Genomic DNA, 18,655 nt, shown 5'->3' with positions numbered 1-18,655 from the left:
GTTGGATGGTGGGGAAATATGATATGTGGAATCGAACCTTTTTTGAAACAATCAAAGCAGCTACATTGAAGGGTGAGTTCTTCTTCTTACTTGCTTTAAAAGAATGCCAAGATTTCCACAGCAGCTCCTCGGAGGGAGGACCTTTCTATTTAGAACCAAAAAGAAAGTTGAACACAGCTCAAACTGCCTGTCTTTCTCAGCAGTTCTGTCTGGATAGCAATACTTGAAGTGTGGGGCTGGTTCCAAATTCTTTCCTTGCACATACCCATGAGGTATGTGAGGTGCATTTTAGTAAAAACTATTTAAGAAGTAGACTGTACTCCTGATTACTTCAGTTACAATTGCAACCTGCTAGGTTGCAACATAGTAAAATAAAGGGAACAACGGGCAATGCATCTGTAAACAAGAGCGTAGACACAGGACCACAATCATCATCATCATCATCATAGGCAGTCAATCGAAATTGAGGAAGACTTGCTTCCACTCTAAGAGTGAGTTCCCAGGTGACTGTACAGTTCAATATGGGAATTACAGTCTGTGTCGCAGGTGGGACAGACAGTCGTTGGAGGAAACGATGGGTGGGGAGTCTGGTTTGCCGTAGGCTCCTTCCGCTGTCTGCGCTTGTTTTCTGCATGCTGTCGGCGACGAGACTCGAGGTGCTCAGTGCCTTCCCGGATGCTCTTCCTCCACTTAGGGTGGTCTTTGGCCAGGGGCTCCCAGGACCACAATAGCAGTGGTCTGATCAGATACACCTGTTTCTATTGAAGCAGTGATGGAGAATGATCAACTTGCACATTCTTGAAACAACATCCTTTTTCATGTTTGTATCGAGCTCGGTAGGAATCATAATTCTTTAGTAGAAACGGTAGCCAGGGAGCGTCCACCCTTGTATATTCAGACACTATCCAGGAAAAAGCAGTCCACATAATCGCCACTCTATCCATTGGCTTAAACATCCACTCCCTCTACCAATGGTTGCAGTGTGTGCTCTCTACAGGATGCACTGGAGCAACTTGGTAAGGCTTCATTGGCTGCACCTCCCAAACCTGCAACCTCCACTAACTAGGACAAGGGCAGCAGGTGCAGGGGAACATCATTGCCTCCAAATTTCCCTCAAAGTCATACACCATGTTGACTTGGACATATATCACTGGTCCTTTATTATCACTGGGTCAAAAGCTTGGAGCTTCCTACCTAACAGCATTGTAGAAGTATGTGCATCTGCCATGGTTGAAGAAGACGGACGCCCACCACCACCTTCTGAAGGACAACTAGGGATAGGCAATAAATAGTGCACTTGTCAGCGACGCCCACAGCCTGAGAATAAATGTTAAAAATACTAATAATAGATATAGCGGGATACCTCTGAATCTGGCAATGAGTAGTTTCCTCATGCATCTAGGTAAACACATGAATTGCATGCCGATGGATTTGGTAAAGAGAAGAATCGTTAGGATGGTTGAATATACAAATTATTCCTCAAGTGAAAAGCTGAATAGCTCAGGTGAAATGCGAGTGAATGAATATGCAGATCTCTTTCAGAATTAGATTCAAAGCAGCTTCTTCTGTACCGTTCTATTTATATCATACCATACTAGTAATGTCGACAGCAGCTTTAATTGTGAGGATGAGGCAAGGCCAGTTTTGGTGATGGGACGCCCCGAGTGTAATTGAAAAGGTGTGGACTAAGTGACAGACAAGAGTCAAGGTTCACCAGAGAGTGGGAAGCCTGCAGAGCCAACAGCTTGACAGCCAGCTGCTATGGCGATAACGTATGGGCTCACAAATTACCACAGCAGGCCAATGAATGGCGCCTGCCATTAGTTAGATTTGCCCTTGCCCATTTAATCTCCATGATATTTTGTGCTGCAAATTGCTGGAGGCGCGAGATGGAAATGGCAAGGCGCCCATGACAGGGCAGCTGGGACCTGAGTGACCAGGGCAAGCAACACCTTAACCAATCAGATTGAACGATTGGGAACTGAACAGTGCAAGGTCACAACAAGGAAATGTAGATTAGAGTGGGTGAAGTTAATGTCAAATCAGGTACAGAAAGAGAAATAAAGGCCCCAAGTTTCCACATGATTTGCTCCTGATTTTTAGGAGCAACTGGTGTAGAACGGAGTATCTTAGAAATCGGAATTCTCGTCATTTAGTTTGCTCCAGTTCTAGTCAGTTAGAACAGTTTCACTTTGGAACAGAATTTTTTTTTTAAAGGGGGCGTGTCCGGCCACTTACGCCTGATTTCAAAGTTTCGTGAGTGAAAACTTACTCCAAACTAACTTAGAATGGAGTAAGTGAAGATTTTTGTACGCTCGAAAAAACCTTGTCTACACTTTAGAAAATCAGGCGTAGTTTACAAATCAGGCTTGGGAATGGTGGGGGGGAGGGTGTTTAAAGGGAAGTTTACAAACATTAAATACTTCAGTTTTACAAATAAAGAGCCATCATCAATAATAAATGATAAATACATCAATAAATCAACCAATAAATCAATCAAAAAAAATTAATAAGAAATTTTTTTTTTTTTTTTAAATCAATAAATAAAACATTTTCTACTTACCGACTGCAGCACCGGGAGCCCTCCAACAGCGTGCTGGGATGCCCCCCTCAGTGTGTCTCTGTCAGTGTCTCTATCTCTCTGTCTGTCTGTGTATCTCTCATTCTCTGTCTGTCAGTGTCTGTGTTTCTGACAGCGAGGGGAGGGGGAGGAGGGGGGTAGAGGGAGAGAGGGGGGGAGCAGAGCGAGGGAAGGGGGAGGGATGGGGGAGAAGGGGGAGGGATGGGGCAGAAGGGGGAGGGATGGGGGAGAAGGGGGAGGGGGAGAAGGGGGAGGGATGGGGAGAAGGGGAGAGGGGGGAGAAGGGGGAGGGAGGAGGGGGGGAGTAGGGGGAGGGGGGAGAAAGGAGAAGGGGGGGAAATGGGGGGGAGAAGGAGATTGGGGGGGGGAGGAGATCGGGTGGGGGGGGGGAAGGAGAAGGGGGAGGGAGGCTGAACGGGCCGGGCCCGAGACTTCGGGCAGGGCCCGTCCCCAGCACCAGATTTACAGGTAGGTGGCGTTGGGTCGGATCGGAGGGGTGGTGGGAGGGAGGTCGGTTCGGTTCGGGTTGGGGGGAGGGAGGGAGGGAGAGGGAGGTCAGGTCGGGGGGAGGGAGGTCAGGTCGGATCCAGTCCGGAGGCAGGGGGGGGAGCGGGTGTCGGGTCCGGTCCGGGGACGGGGGGTGGGGGAGCGGGTGTCGGGTCCGGTCCGAGGGCGGAAAGCAGGGGTCGAGTCGGGGTCGGGAGGAAGCAGGAGCTGGCCGTGGGAGGAGCCTTATTCACGCAGCCCCAGTGAGGCCATTGGACCAGGGCTAGGGGCTGCGTGCTTCGGGCCCCTCCCACACAGTTTCGGGTGCCTGGAGCTACTGCACTTGCATGCCCACTGTAGCGCGCATGTGCAGAGCTCCCGGCACTGTTTTCAGCGCAGGGACCTGGCTCTGCCCCCTACAGCTCCTGCTGCGCTGCGCCGAGGGCCAGAGGACCTGCAGGGAGGTGGGGAATACGGAGGTTTTTTTTAGGCGCACTTTGTGGCGCGAAAAACGGGCGTCCAGGTCGGAACTGCGCCGTTCTAGGCGCGGCTCGAAACTTGGGCCCAAAGAGAGGGAAAGAAAGATTAGATATTGAGAGAGAGAGAAAAAAAGAGACAAAAAAGAAAAAAGATTTCATTTTAATTTAAAAATAATCTCCAACAACAATTACAACCTGAATAAGATGCCACATTTGTAATAGTTAATTTTCGGTGCCAGAGAGGTTGACTGGCAGTAATTTACACATATCACATCATTAAAAGGGTACTTAGATTAAAAATGACTTAACTTAACTTTCTGTGGTGATTTTAGTTTATATCTACTGTGCAAGCCCATGAACTTCATACCAATCAATGAATTTGAACGGGGAACCAGACAGCAAGATGATCCAAAATACTTAGATATGTTTAGTTTCACCATGTGATTACCTTTCCTGAAAGTAGCACTTGTCCGATGGAAGTGATCAGAGGGCTGAACCATTTTCATGGTCGGGTCTTATTTAAATTTCATTGGCGAGCTTTGTGTACTTTTAGAACACATTACATTATCTGAGAATTCATCATAATCTTCCAGCATTACATTATCTGTGAATTCATCATTAGCTCCAACGTTACATTATCTGAAAATTCATCATTATTTTCCAGCATTACATTATCTGAGAATTCATCATTAGCTCCAACGTTACATTATCTGAAAATTCATCATTATTTTCCAGCATTACATTGTCTGAAAATGCATCATTATTTTCCAGCATGAATGCTGGTAACATATGCAGAATCATGAAAGATGCATAGAAGGGAGTGGGATGAACAGGAAATCGGGAAGTTTCACTGTGGTGTGCAGGCAGTCCAGGTAAGTAAAAAGTGGGGGGGGTGGAAAGCAATCCCAGGGGAGGGCTGGTGGAGAGTTAGGCATTAGGGGTTGATTTTTGGAGCCAGGAAATGCTCCTCAAAAATCATTTACAAGGATTTTCTTCAGCTTTTTTGGACCGAATTGGAGGAGCATCTCGGTGGTTTGTAGGGCTGGAGGAGGTTACAGAGATAGGGAGGGGCCTGTTCTCACCTGATGGGAGGGGAGGGGAGGGGTGGATGAAAATGAGCCCCCATGTGTGCAATGCCATGGGATATATAACAAAATACCACTCATTTCTGGTTTTCACAGAATAGTGGGCAGAGTCAAGGAATTCAAACACCCAAATAGTGATAAAAATCCCAGAATACCATGCAATAAAAGTGGATTTTGACATATTCGGTCACTCAGTGGCCCTGCTGTTATTGCCTAGATTGTAAAAATATCCATATTGTTATAAAACAGAGAATTCTCTGATTCGCCATGTTCATCATCACAGGAGATCTGCTAATATATTAAATAAATATCATCTTTTCTATCATTGACGAAGGCTGAAGTGCTCATTAAGATAGAAAAATTGAGGTTGCAATTTTGAAAACGTGTCAATTGTTCTACAATTTGCAGAATATAAAGTACATTTTATGGTAATTGTTACATTATCTAAGAATTCATCATTATCTTCCAGCATGAATGCTGGTAACATATGTAGAACCATGAAAGATTAGAGGCCAGGGAAAATTATGGGGTTGGTGGGGAGATAAAATATTATAAAATTCTGACTGGAATATTTTAGCAAAAGTTATCTGTGGCCATATGGCATCAATTAATGGGATTGGCATAGGTAATCTCAGATGGTGCTAGCAATACTCTTTAGTTTACATAGACAAAATTATCTTCTGAGACTTGTAGCTCAACACAAGAAAGGATATGGAATGTAGGTTTAACTGGCATTAGTTTTTATTATTTTCTTGCAAAGGTATGATTATTATATACTTTGGAGAATGGACTAAACAGTGTTTTCCATCCCGTAATGGCTGTAAACAATGAAGAGGTTAAAACTGATCAGATATAATAGATGCTAGTAAATGCAATGGCCATGGTCAGTTAATGAATTTAAGTTTTTGTTACATACAAGGTAGCGACAGAGTTGGGAGATTTCACAAACTCATTCCATGCTGCCACCTAGTGTCCAAAGCCTGCAACTATATTGTGAAAGTTGATAAAAATTTCTTATTCAATTTTGTTCTAACATCGCAATTTACAATGGTAAATGTTGACAGAAAAAATTGACAAAAAATCAGGACAGGATGTATGATTTGTGGATATGAAGTGTATGCTGTCAGCAGGATTTTCAATAAGATATCGATATTAAAAAGACAGCACCATTGAAGATTGGGAAATGCAGTGATTTGAAACACAATTATTTTACTTCCAGTGGGTCCAGTGTTTGAATGTAATTCCAACTAATAGGCTGAAAGTTGTAGGTTGTAAGGGAGCTTTATAAAACAGAATCTCAACTCAGTTCCTCCTGCTGGCAGATCTCCAGCACAAAACTACATACAATTCAGTGCTAAATGGCAGTCACCCTCAACAGGGATGGCTGGTATGAAAAGTGGAAACATCATACTAGTGTCTTTTGAGCTTGCATGGATAAGAGGAACCTTTCTCTCGTCTCTGCTGAGTATATTCTAGAGCTGGAAAAGTTGATGCTGATAATGACATCCATCATCTTCACGTGAACAAATATTCACCCTTTCTTTCACCTCCATCCCCCAAAATTGAAAAAGATGAAAAGGATTTTCTGAAGGATAACATGCATTGGGTGGAGCAGCAGGTGAAGGAAGAGGTTACTTTGCTGAGGTAAAATAGACAAGCAGATACCTGTTTTCAAGGTGGCCTTGATCGCACAGGTGCAAAGCATTTTTATCTCCGCCAGTTACTTTTGAAATTATGGAACACAGAATAGAAGATAGTGGCATCATCTGATCTAACTAGGATCAATTGTTTTCAAATTATTTACATTTTTCTTAAAAGTTATATTTAAATTGTCAATTAATTATTTTGTAATGGGAATATGATAGTGTAGCGGTTATGTTAATAGACTAGTAATCCAGAGAATGCAAGTCTAAATCCCAGTATGATAATTTTAATTCAATTTTTAAAATCTAAAAATATAAAGCTGCTATCAGTAAAAGCGAACACGAACCTGTCTGATTGTCATAAAAAACCCAAGTGGAAGGAAATCATCTGTCCTGACTCCTTACCCAGTCTGGCCTAACTGTCCCACACACATGTGGTTAACTACCTGCCTTCTGAAGCAGCATAGCAAGCCATTCAGGTGTAAAAAGACTTGGATTTATATAGCGCCTTTCACGACCACCGGATGTTTCAAAGCACTTTACAGCCAATGAAGTACTTTTGGAGTGTAGTCATTGTTGTATTATGTAACAGCCTAACTGTGCGTGAACATTTATCCAATAGCGATCATAACATGATCAAATTCAACGTGGAGTTTGAAAGGGAGAAACTCGAAACAGCTACTAAGATTCTAGCTTTGGGTAAGGCCAAACTCAAAGGGACGAGACAGAAACTGTCCACAGTAGACAGGGCAAATCTGTTACTGGGTAAAATAACCAAGATCAGTGGAAGATGTTCGAAAAATAATTTAAGGTGATACAGAACTAGTTTATACCCCTGAAGGGCAAGAGCTCTACTTGCCAAAAAAAACCCAGACATGGACAACTAAAGAGGTAAGGGACAGCATAAAACTAAAAGAAAAAGCATACAAAAATGTAGAAAATAGCACAGATCCTGACGACTGGGAAAGATACAAAGACCAGGAAAGGTTCACAAAACAGAGACAGTAAGAGCTACCGGAAGGGACAATGGCCTCAATTTTGGCCCAGTCCATTTTTCGGCACACTTCCCGGAGTTGCGCTGCTTTTCTCCGTTCCGAAGTGCGCCGAAAAATTTCCTTCCCACTTTGGCCGCTGTCTGGCTCTTCCCTGTAGTCACGCAGCATGGCCAGTCGAGTCGGGGGTGCGCCGAAAACTGTGCCGGGATATCTGCACATGCGCAGTGGAGTGTCCGCGGATGCACAGTAGCTTCTCGCACCCAGCCGCTCCATGTGCTTGCTGCAGCCGCTCTGTGGGACCCGATCCCGGCCACTGGAATTGCTCCTTGCCCCCAGCCTCTCCATGTGCTTGCTGCAGCCGCTTTGTGGGACCCGATGCAGGCCACTGGAATCGCTCCCACCCTAGCCCAGGCCGAGTGGCCTCCCGATGCGATTTCTAAGAGATCGATCGCACCGGGAGGCCACTCGGCTGGGCTATGGGTGGGCGGGTAGGAGAACTGATAGTACTCCTGCCTGCCGATGATTTCTATCAGTTCTCCTGCCCGCCCACCCCTAGCCCAGCCGAGTGGCCTCCCGCACCGACTGGCCCGCTGCCTTCCCAGGCCGAGTTTGAAGATGAAGGTAGGACTTACTTCAATTTTTTTATTTCTTATTGAATTCTTATTACTTTATGTTTGCAAGGTTTGGTGGTTTGTAAGGCTTGGTGGTTTAGGTGCAGGTCCTCTCCGCTTCCCGCCCCTATCCCAGGCCGAATGGCCTCCGATGTACCTACCTTTAACTCTCCACAAGGGTTTTCTGAAGTGGCCACATACACTGGCCTAAGTAGATTTGGTGTAACTATTAACTGGCCAAAGTTGCCTAAATGGGCAGAACTCGTGTTGGTGGCTGGTAACGCCCCCTTTTGAGAAAAAAAACTAAACTAAAAAAATCGTAACTAACTCAGTTACACTGGTGGAAATTGATTGGGGAAAATGGGGATTTTTAAGTTACGCCAGAAAAACCAAGTTACTCCAAAAAAAACTGAGCAACTCCTGGCCAAAATTGAGCCCCATGAAAGGAAACTTGCAAGGGATATCAAAATCAACACAATTTAAAAAAAATAATTATATTAGGAAAAAGAGGGTAATCAGGAGCAATGTTGGCCCCTTAAAAACTTAAAGCGGTAATATTATCACGATAATAAGGAAATGGCGGACATGCTGAATAATTATTTTGCGTCAGTATTTACAGTAGAGGAAGAGGATAGCATGCCAGAAATCCAGAAACTAAATCAGGACAAGGACTCAATAAAATTAATGTAAGTAAATAACAGTAATGAAAATGATGGCACTAAAGAGTGACAAATCCCCAGGACCAAATGGCTTCCATCCCAGGGTTGTAAAGGAAGTAGGTGAGCACATTGCAGATGCCCTAACTATAATCTTCCAACGTTCTCTTGATTCAGGAACCATTCCTTTAGATTGGAAAATTGCACATGTCACTTTGCTATTGAAAAATGGTGAGAGGGCGACACCGGGGAATTATAGACCAGTTAGCCTAGCATGTGTTGTCAGGAAATTGCTCGAGTCTATAATTAAGGATAGGGTGACTGAACATCTCAACATTTTTCAGTTGATCGGAGAGAGCCAGCATGGATTTGTGAAAGGTAGGTCATATCTGACAAACCTGATTGATTTTTTTTTGAAGAGGTGACTAAAGTAGTAGACACTGAATGTTTATGGATATTATTTATATGAACTTCCAGAAGGCATTTGATAAAGTCCCACATAAGAGACTGTTAACTAAGATAGAAGCCCACGGAATTGAGGGCAAATTATTGACCTGGTTAGGAAATTGGCTGAGCGACAGGAGACAGGCAGTAGGGATAATGTGTAGGTACTAAAATTGTCAGGAGGTGAGTAGTGGTGTCCCGCAGGGATCAGGGTTGGGGACTTAACTATTTACAGTATTTATTAACAACTTAGATGATGGCATAGAAAGTCATATATCCAAATTTGCCGATGACATAAAGGTAGGTGAAATTGTAGGCAGTGTAGATGGAAGCACAAAGGGATATCGACAGATTAAGTAAATGGATAAAACTATGGCAAATGGATTTCAACGTCGGCAAATCTGAGGTCATTCACTTTGGATCTAAAAAGGATAGAACAGGATACTTTCTAAATGGTGAAAGGCTAAAAACAGTGGAGGTTCAAAGAGACTTGGGGGTTCCAGGTACATAGATCATTAAAATGTCATGAACAGGTACAGAAAATAATCAGAAAGGCTAATGGAATACTGGCCTTTATATCCAGAGGAATAGAATACAAGGAGGTAGAAGTTATGCTGCAGCTATACAAAACTCTGGTTAGACCACACGTGGAGTATTGTGAGCAGTTCTGGGCACCACACTTTAGGAAGGATATATTGGCCTTGGAGGAAGTGCAGTGTAGGTTTATCAGAATGATACCCAGAATCCAATGGTTAAGTTATGAGGAGAGATTACACAAATTAGGGTTGTATTCCCTAGAATTTAGAAGGTTAAGGGGTGATCTGATCAAAGTTTTCAAGATATTAAGGGGAACAGATAGAGTAGATAGAGGGAAACTATTTCCACTGGATTCTAGGACTAAGGGCACAGTCTAGAAATTAGAGCCAAACCTTTCAGAAGTGGAATTAGGAAATATTTCTACACACTATGGGCCCAAGTTTCGAGCCGCGCCTAGAACGGTGCAGTCCCAACCTGGACGCCCGTTTTTCGCGCCACAAAGTGCGCCTAAAAAAAACCTCCGTATTCTCCACCTCCCTGCAGGTCCTCTGGCCCTCGGCGCAGCGCAGCAGGAGCTGTAGGGGGCGGAGCTAGGACCCTGCGCCGAAAACAGTGCCGGGAGCTCTGCACATGCGCGCTACAGTGGGCACGCAAGTGCAGTAGCTCCAGGCGCCCGAAACTGTGTGGGAGGAGCCTGAAGCACGCAGCCCCTAGCCCTGGCCCAATGGCCTCACTGGGGCTGTGTGAATAAGGCTCCACCCACGGCCAGCTCCTGCTTCCTCCCGACCCGACTCGACCCCCGCTTCCCGCCCCCCCCCCCCCCCCGGACCGAACCCGACATCCACTTCTCCCCCCCCCCTCCGTCCCCGGACTGGACCCAACACCCGCGCATCCCCCCCCCCCGCCTCCGGACTGGATCCGACCTGACCCTCCCCCTGACCTGACCTCCCTCTCCCTCCCCCCGACCCGAACCGAACCGACCTCCCTCCCACCACCCTCCCCACCGACCCGACCCAACGCCACCTACCTGCAAATCTGGTGCTGGGAACGGGCCCTGCCCGAAGTCTCGGGTCCGACCCGTTCAGCCTCCCTCCCCCTTCCCCCCCACCACCCCCCCCAATCTCCTTCTCCCCCACCCCCCCAATCTCCTTCTCCCCCCCCATCTCCTTCTCCCCCCCCCAATCTCCTTCTCCCCCCCCCAATCTCCTTCTCCCCCGCCATCTCCTTCTCCCCCCCAATCTCCTTCTCCCCCCCCCCAATCTTCTTCTCCCCCCCTAAATCTCCTTCTCTCCCACCCCAAATCTCCTTCTCCCCCCCCAAATCTCCTTTCTCCCTCTTCTCGCCCCCTCCCCCTTCCTCCCCCCTTCTCCCCCCCTCCCCTTCTCTCCCCCTACCCCCCTCCTCGCTGTCAGAAACACAGACACTGACAGACAGAGAATGAGAGACACACAGACAGACAGAGAGATAGAGACACTGACAGAGACACACTGAGGGGGGCATCCCAGCACGCTGTTGGAGGGCTCCCGGTGCTGCAGTCGGTAAGTAGAAAATGTTTTATTTATTGATTTAAAAAAACAAAATTTTTTTCTTATTAATTTTTTTTGATTGATTTGTTGGTTGATTTATTGATGTATTTATCATTTATTATTGATGATGGCTCTTTATTTGTAAAACTGAAGTGTTTAATGTTTGTAAACTTCCCTTTAAACACCCCCCCCCCCCCACCATTCCCTACGCCTGATTTGTAATCTACGCCTGATTTTCTAAAGTGTAGACAAGGTTTTTTCGAGCGTACAAAAATCTTCACTTACTCCATTCTAAGTTAGTGTGGAGTAAGTTTTCACTCACGAAACTTTCAAATCAGGCGTAAGTGGCCGGACACGCCCCCTTTTGAAAAAAGAATTCTGTTCCAAAGTGAAACTGTTCTACCTGACTAGAACTGGAGCAAACTAAATGTGGAGAATTCCGATTTCTAAGATACTCCGTTCTACACCAGTTGCTCCTAAAAATCAGGAGCAAATCATGTGGAAACTTGGGGCCAAAGGGTGGTAGAAGTTTGGAATGGTCTTATGTTCTTGTTCTTATGTTCCACAGATGGCAATTAATGCTAGATCAATTGTTAATTTTAAATCGGAATTGATAGCTTTCTGTTAACCAGAGGTATTAAGGGATATGGGCCAAAAGAGTTAGGTCGCAGATCAGCCATGATATCACTGAATGGCGGAGCAGGCTCGAAGGACTGAATGGCCTGCTCCTGTTCCCATGTTCCTATTATGCTGCTGCAAAAAATACCACATACACTGCAGCATCTCAAGAAGGCAGCCCACCATCGTCTCAGGGCAACTGGGGAAGGGCAATAAATGCCTGCCTTGCCAGCGACACCCACATCCAGAGAATTAAAAAAGAACTGCAATAGGAAAGGCATTAGGATGAATCTGTATTTTAAGATAACTATTTGAAATTCTTGTTTAGTTAGAGGGCAAGAATTGAAGAATACATTTGGGGAATACACTCAGTATAACTTAGTAACTTCTGGGCTTCTTGAAGCATGAATGCTTTAAGGAGCCCAGAAGTTTCTCCTTTCCAGAATAAAGGTCAGATATTTGATGTTTTGACGGATGATGGGAAGAAGACATTTTAACAATACTTTTTATTGCTAGATTTTATTTTCTGACTATTCAAATAGACCCATTTTTGCATAATACCTGGGACATATTTCAATACATAAACCAAAACAAAAATTCCAGACACACGTAATGATCAATTCAAGGCAATAACATTTCATGAAATTGACCATTTTGGAAGAAAAAGGAACTGAATGCTGAGCTGTGTCGGGACCTCAGTCAAGTATTGGTCCGAGGTTGTACAACGTGCCGCTCAGACTGCACCCAGAACACTGTGTTCGGTTTTGGTCACTGAGGCACAAGGGAATCAAACAGGCCCTGAAAACAGAGCAGAAGGACCGAATTCTGAGAAAATGATGGATTCTTCAACCTTGAAAGGAGGGGAACGAGAAGAGGGCCCTCGTAGAAGGGCAGACAATATTAGGTGGATCAGAAGAGATAAAATCTGCAGTATTGTTTCAGGGTTAAGTTGCGACTGTGGAATTAGGGGACAAACTGGCAAAAGGGCAGTTCAGAAATGATGATGGTTAGACCTCAGCTGGAGTATTATGTCCAATTTTGGGCACCACACATTAGGAAGGATGTGAAGGCTTTGGAGCGGGTGCAGAGGAGATTTGCTAGAATGGTACCAGGGATAAGGGACTTCAGTTACATGAGTAGAGAAATTGGGATTGTTCTCTTTTAAGCAGAGAAGGTTAAGAGGAGATTTCATAGAGGTATTCAAAATTATGAAGGGTTTTGATGGAGTAAATAAGGAGAAACTGGTTCCAGTGGCAGGAGGATCAGTAATCAGAGGATACAGATTTAAGATAATTGGCAAAAGAACCAGATGGGAGATGAGGAGGATATTTTTATGCAGTTATGATCTGGAATGTACTGCTTGAAAGGGTGGCAGAAACATGATTTAATAATAACTTACAAAAGGGAGTTGGACAAATTAAAATGAATTTGTAGGGCTATGGGGAAAGAGCCCGGGGAGTGGAATTTATTAAATATAGGGAAAGAGCCCGGGGAGTGGAATTTATTAAATATAGGGAAAGAGCCCGGGGAGTGGAATTGCCATTTCAAAGAGTCGGCACAGGTGGAATGGTCTGAATGGCCTCCTTCTGTGCTGTACGGACCTATAATTTTAAAGATGAATTATTTAAGTCTTTTGAATATTTGTCTCAATTGTCAGTCAATTAACAATTGCACATATTACATAGGATTACATGGGATATATGGCAAAGAAACAGGCCACTCGGCCCAACCAGTCCATGCTGACATTTATGTTCCACTCGAGCCTCCTCCCATCTTTCCTCATCTAAATCTATCATCATAACCCTCTATTCCCGTTTCCCTCATACGCTTGTCTAGCCTCCCCTTAAATGCATCTATATTATTTGCTTCAACCACTCCCTGAGGTAGCGAGTTCCACATTCTCAACACTCTTTGGGTAAAGAAGTTTCTTCTGAATTTCCTACTGGATTTCTTGGTGACTACCTTATATTGATGGCCTCTAGTTATGCTCTTCCCCACAAGTGGAAACATTCTCTCTGTATCCAATCTATCAAAACCTTTCATAATTTTAAAGACTTCTTAGGTTACCCTTCAGCCTCTTTTTTCAAGAGTAAAGAGACTCAACCTGTTCATCCTTTCCTGATAGGTGTACCCTCTCATTTCTGGTATCATCCTTGTAAATCTTCTCTGCACACTCTCCAGTGCCTCTATTTCCTTTTTATAATATGGCGACCAGAACTGTATGCAGTGCTCTAAGCGTGGTCTAACCAAGGTTCGATGAGGTTTAGCATAACTTCCCTACTTTTCAATTCTATACCTCTAGAAATAAACCTAGTGCTTGGTTTGCTTTTTTATGGCCTTGCTAACATGCATCGCAACTTTTAACGATTTGTGTATTTGTACTCAGAGATCCCTTTGTTCCTCTACACCACCTAGACTCGCATCCTCCAAGTAATAAGTGACCTCCCTATTCTTCCTACCAAAATGTAATACCTCACATTTATCTGTGTTGAACTTCATTTGCCAATTATATGCCCATTCTGTAAGTTTATTAATTCCCTCCTGTAATATGTTGCAGTCCTCAGTATTGACTATCCCCTCCAATTTGGTGTCATCTGCAAATTTAGAAATTGTGTTTTTGATTCCAAGGTCTAAATCGTTAATATAAATTGTGAACGACAGTGGTCCAAGCACTGATCCTTGTGGAACACCACTACCCACCTTCTGCCAATGTGAATAGCTACCTTTTACCCCTACTCTCTGCTTTCTGTCTTGGAGGCAGCTAGCGATCCATTCTGCAACTTGTCCCCTGACTCCGCATTCTCTGACCTTGTTCATCAGTTTATTGTGGGGTACCTTATCGAAGGCCTTTTGAAAATCTAGTTAAACTAAATCTACTGCATTACCATTGACTACTCTCTTTGTTACCTCTTCAAAAAATTCAATGAGGTTGGTCAAGCAAGTCTTTCCCTTTTGAAATCCATGCTGACTATTCATTATTATATTTTTGGTTTCTAGATATTCTTCTATTTTCTCCTTTAGTAGGGATTCCATTATTTTTCCAACCACCAATGTGAAGCTGACTGTCTATAATTCCCTGGCCATGTTCTATCCCCCTTCTTAAATATAGATATTACATTAGCTATCTGCCAGTCCTCTGGCACTACACCTTTTTCTAACGAATTAATAAATATGTGTAGTAATGCTTCTGCTACCACTCCCTAGATTTTTACAAAATATGTGGATGCAATCCATCTGGACCAAGGGGTTTTATCCTCTTTGAGTTTGATTTGTTTATTTATATAGCCCCTCCTTTAATTTTAAATGCACTTATTTAATTACTAATCTCATGATCCAATGTCATATCCACCTGTTCTATCTCCCTGGTAAATACTGAAGCAAAATAATTATTTAATATTTCTGCCATCTCTCTATCATTACCTATGGTATTATCCTGTCTATCCCTTAATGGCCCTATTCCCATTCCAACCGTCCTTTTTTATTGATGTGCCTGTAAAATATTTTACTATTTTGTTTTATGTTGCTTGATAATTTACTTTCATAGTTCCTCTTTACCTTCCTAATTGTTTTTTTGACTTCTCTCCTAATCGCTCCGTATTCTCCTTTATCATGCACTCAATGTATGCCTCTTTCCTTACCCTCAATTGTTCCCTTCTGGCTTTATTCATCCACGGAGTCTCATTAATTAGTTTGTTCTTTCCTTTTAGCGGAATATATTGTTCCTGCATGCTGTTGAACACCATTTTAAATGTTTCCCATTGCTAGTTTAAGAAAGAACCAAAACAACATTGAATGATAAAGACATTAAAGCTGTAGAAATATAATTCATTTGACTAAGGAAAAAATAATAATACTCCTTTGCAGTTGCTCTAGTCAATCTTACACAGGTTTTGTTACACCTGTATTTACTTTCAGTGTGGTTATTCAAATGTAACATCCTGTTAGGGATCACTTACTTTTCCTTTCTGAGCAGTTGTGTGTCATTACACTTAAAACTAATTTTTAATTTCCTTAATAAATTTTACATGATTTCCTATACAGAATTCTTTCTCTCCTGAATGCTTGGATTATAGAAACACAGATATTTGCTACATTGAAGGTTATAGAAAAACACTCATCCACAGTATACATGCTTTCAGATTAATTAGCATTAAAATTCTTACATAACTGTTCCAGGGAATAAAACGTTCAGTTACAAAACACAAGCAATATAACTCATTTAATCAGGGAGGTATATATCTGTCACCTGTCAGTACTTTGTGTGGTAAAACTAAACTTGGATGAAGTGACTAATTTGAATAAGTAGTGAAAGAGTGTTCCTGGAACATTAACCTAATAGTTAACCATTCTAAATTTACAACAGGCCAAATGCACAATATTCCCACTAAGTTTTGCAGACAAAATTATATTTTACATTTAGTTGTACAAATTGTGCCGCAAGTAATACCTAAGAGTAAAGTGTACTTGAATTGAACTTGCAAATAACTCCTTATTCACAAATGAAACTTTAACTGGATGGATTAGCGTAACCCATAATAAACATGGCCCCTCCTCCCAGTCCTCATGAATTATTCCTTTGTAAAGCCCACAAAAACATTATTACAGTGCATTGTTACTGCTTGCAGCTTGCTTGAAGCAAATTTGTCTGTTAAATAATTGAGCTGTAGAACCTGTATCTTGAGGAGTCTCAAAATATACAATGACACTGTTGAAAGAATATCATATTGTATGTACTGCAGTTGGTAACTTTTTTGTTAGCCCACTTTTGATTAGTCAAGAAAAAGCTACCATACCAATAATAAATTGCTTTCCATTGTCCCCAAAGGAGAAGGAACTCGAGAATCTAGCAGCTATGGACTTGGAATTGGAGAAAATGGCAGAGAAGCTGCATGAGAGTCAAAGAGGTTAATACAATGTCAGCAAAGTCTATTTGATTATCAAGCCACCTAATGCTATACTGATCTTATTTTTTAACAAAAATAGAAAGCTACATATATATCATTAACTAATACACAAAAAAAATAAACAGCAATGAAGAGGCTGCTTGCACAGTATCAAATGTATTTTGTTGTCCACTTGATGTTGCTGGAAATGTTTCTATTGTGTACTTCTATATTACTGTATGTTATACAGATTTAAAGGCATGAAAAATTAAATTATAACAGTTTTGGTCTAGAGTCATGAAAAATGGCAGATCTCATTATCTTCATATACTCTTTTCATGTTGTTATTGTGCTGCAGTTCAGCCTGTAATTTGCTATAAATAAAAATCCAGGTGTATTGAGACCAAACCTCTGTGTCGCATCTACTTTAACTGGCTATATAAAAAGGGAATATTGAGTGGGAAAATGCAGTTGAATTCAATAACATAATTATTTAACCCACAAAGCCCGAGCAGCATTTTTGCATCAAATTTTAAAATTATACTGTAATATGGTTTTGATGATGATGATATCACACACATTCTAGTTGGATATATATCATTATAAGTATAGAATGACTTGAGAACATAAGAACATAAGAAATAGGAGCAGGTGCAGGCCATTTGGCCCTTTGAGCCTGCTCCGTCATTCAATCAGATCATGGCTGGTTTGATCATGGACTCAACTCCACTTCCCTGCCGACTCCCTATAACCCTTTATTCCCTTATCGCTCAAAAATCTGTCTATCTCCGCCTTAAATATATTCAATGACCCAGCCTCCACAGCTCTCTGGGGCAGAGAATTCCACAGATTTACGACCCTCAGAAGAAATTCTTCCTCATCTCAGTTTTAAATGGGCGGTCCCATATTCTGAGACTATGCCCCCTAGTTTTAGTACCCCTATAAGTAGAAATATCCTCTCTGCATCCACCTTGTCGAGCCCCCTCATTATCTTATATGTTTCGATAAGATCACCTATCTTCGGAACTCCAATCAGTGTAGGCCCAGCCTACTCAACCTGTCTTCATAAGTCAACCCCCTCATCTCCAGAATCAACCTAGTGAACCTTTTCTGAACAGTCTCCAATGCAAGTATATCCTTCCTTAAATATGGAGACCAAAACTGTATGCAGTACTCTAGGTGTGGCCTCATCAATACCCTATACAGTTGTAGCATGACTTCTCTGTTTTTATACTCTATCCCCCTTGCAATAAAGGCCAATATTCCATTTGCCTTCCTGATTATTGCTGTACCTGCATACTAACGTTTTGTGTTTCATGCACAGGGACCCCTAGGTCCTTCTGTACTGCAGCACTTTACAATTTTTCTCCATTTAAATTATAATTTGCTTTTCTATTTTTTCTGCCTCACATTTTCCATCATCAGCAAACTTGGCTACATTACATTCGATCCCTTCATCCAAGTCATTAATATAGATTATAAATAGTTGAGGCCCCAGCACTGATCACTGCGGCACCCCACTAGTTATTGTTTGCCATTTATCCCGACTATGCTTTCTGTTAGTTAGCCAATCCTCTATCCATGCTAATATATTACCCCCAACCCCGTGAACTTTTATCTTGTGCAGTAACCGTTTATGTGGCACCTTATTGAATGCCTTCTGGAAATCCAAATACATCACATCCACTGGTTCCCCCTTATCCACCCTGCTCATTACATCCTGAAAGAACTCCAACAAATTTTTCGAACATGATTTCCCTTTCATAAAACCATGCTGATTCTGCTTGATGGAATTATGCTTTTCCAAATGTCCTGCTACTGCTTCCTTAATAATGGACTCCAGCATTTTCCCAATGACAGACGTTAGGCTAACTGGTCTATAGTTTCCTGCTTTCTGTCTGCCTCCTTTTTTAAATAGGGGCGATACATTTGCGGTTTTCCAATCCGCTGGGACCTCCCCAGAATCCAGGGAATTTTGATAGATTACAACCAATGCATCCACTATCTCTGCAGCCACTTTTAAGACCCTAGGATGTAAGCCATCAGGTCCAGGGGACTTGTCCACCTTTAGTCCCATTATTTTACCGGGTACTACTTCTTTAGTGTTAGCG

The 18,655-nt window shown here is 42.7% G+C and overlaps 1 protein-coding gene across 1 annotated transcript in view; it reads left to right on the top strand.

Annotated features, from left to right (window-relative positions):
- Positions 1 to 16,730, top strand: part of chgb (chromogranin B) — an 85,225-nt gene extending 68,495 nt beyond the window's left edge. The window contains exon 6 of the mRNA XM_070888789.1: positions 16,487 to 16,730. Within this exon, the coding sequence (XP_070744890.1) occupies positions 16,487 to 16,570 (84 nt within the window). The 3' untranslated portion in view covers positions 16,571 to 16,730. The remainder of the gene's footprint in view (positions 1 to 16,486) is intronic.
- Positions 16,731 to 18,655: the final 1,925 nt, after the last annotated feature.

Source organism: Pristiophorus japonicus, chromosome 9, assembly GCF_044704955.1.
Source record: "Pristiophorus japonicus isolate sPriJap1 chromosome 9, sPriJap1.hap1, whole genome shotgun sequence".
NCBI classification, from domain to species: Eukaryota; Metazoa; Chordata; class Chondrichthyes; family Pristiophoridae; genus Pristiophorus; species Pristiophorus japonicus.
This window is presented reverse-complemented; position numbering and strand designations above follow the sequence as displayed.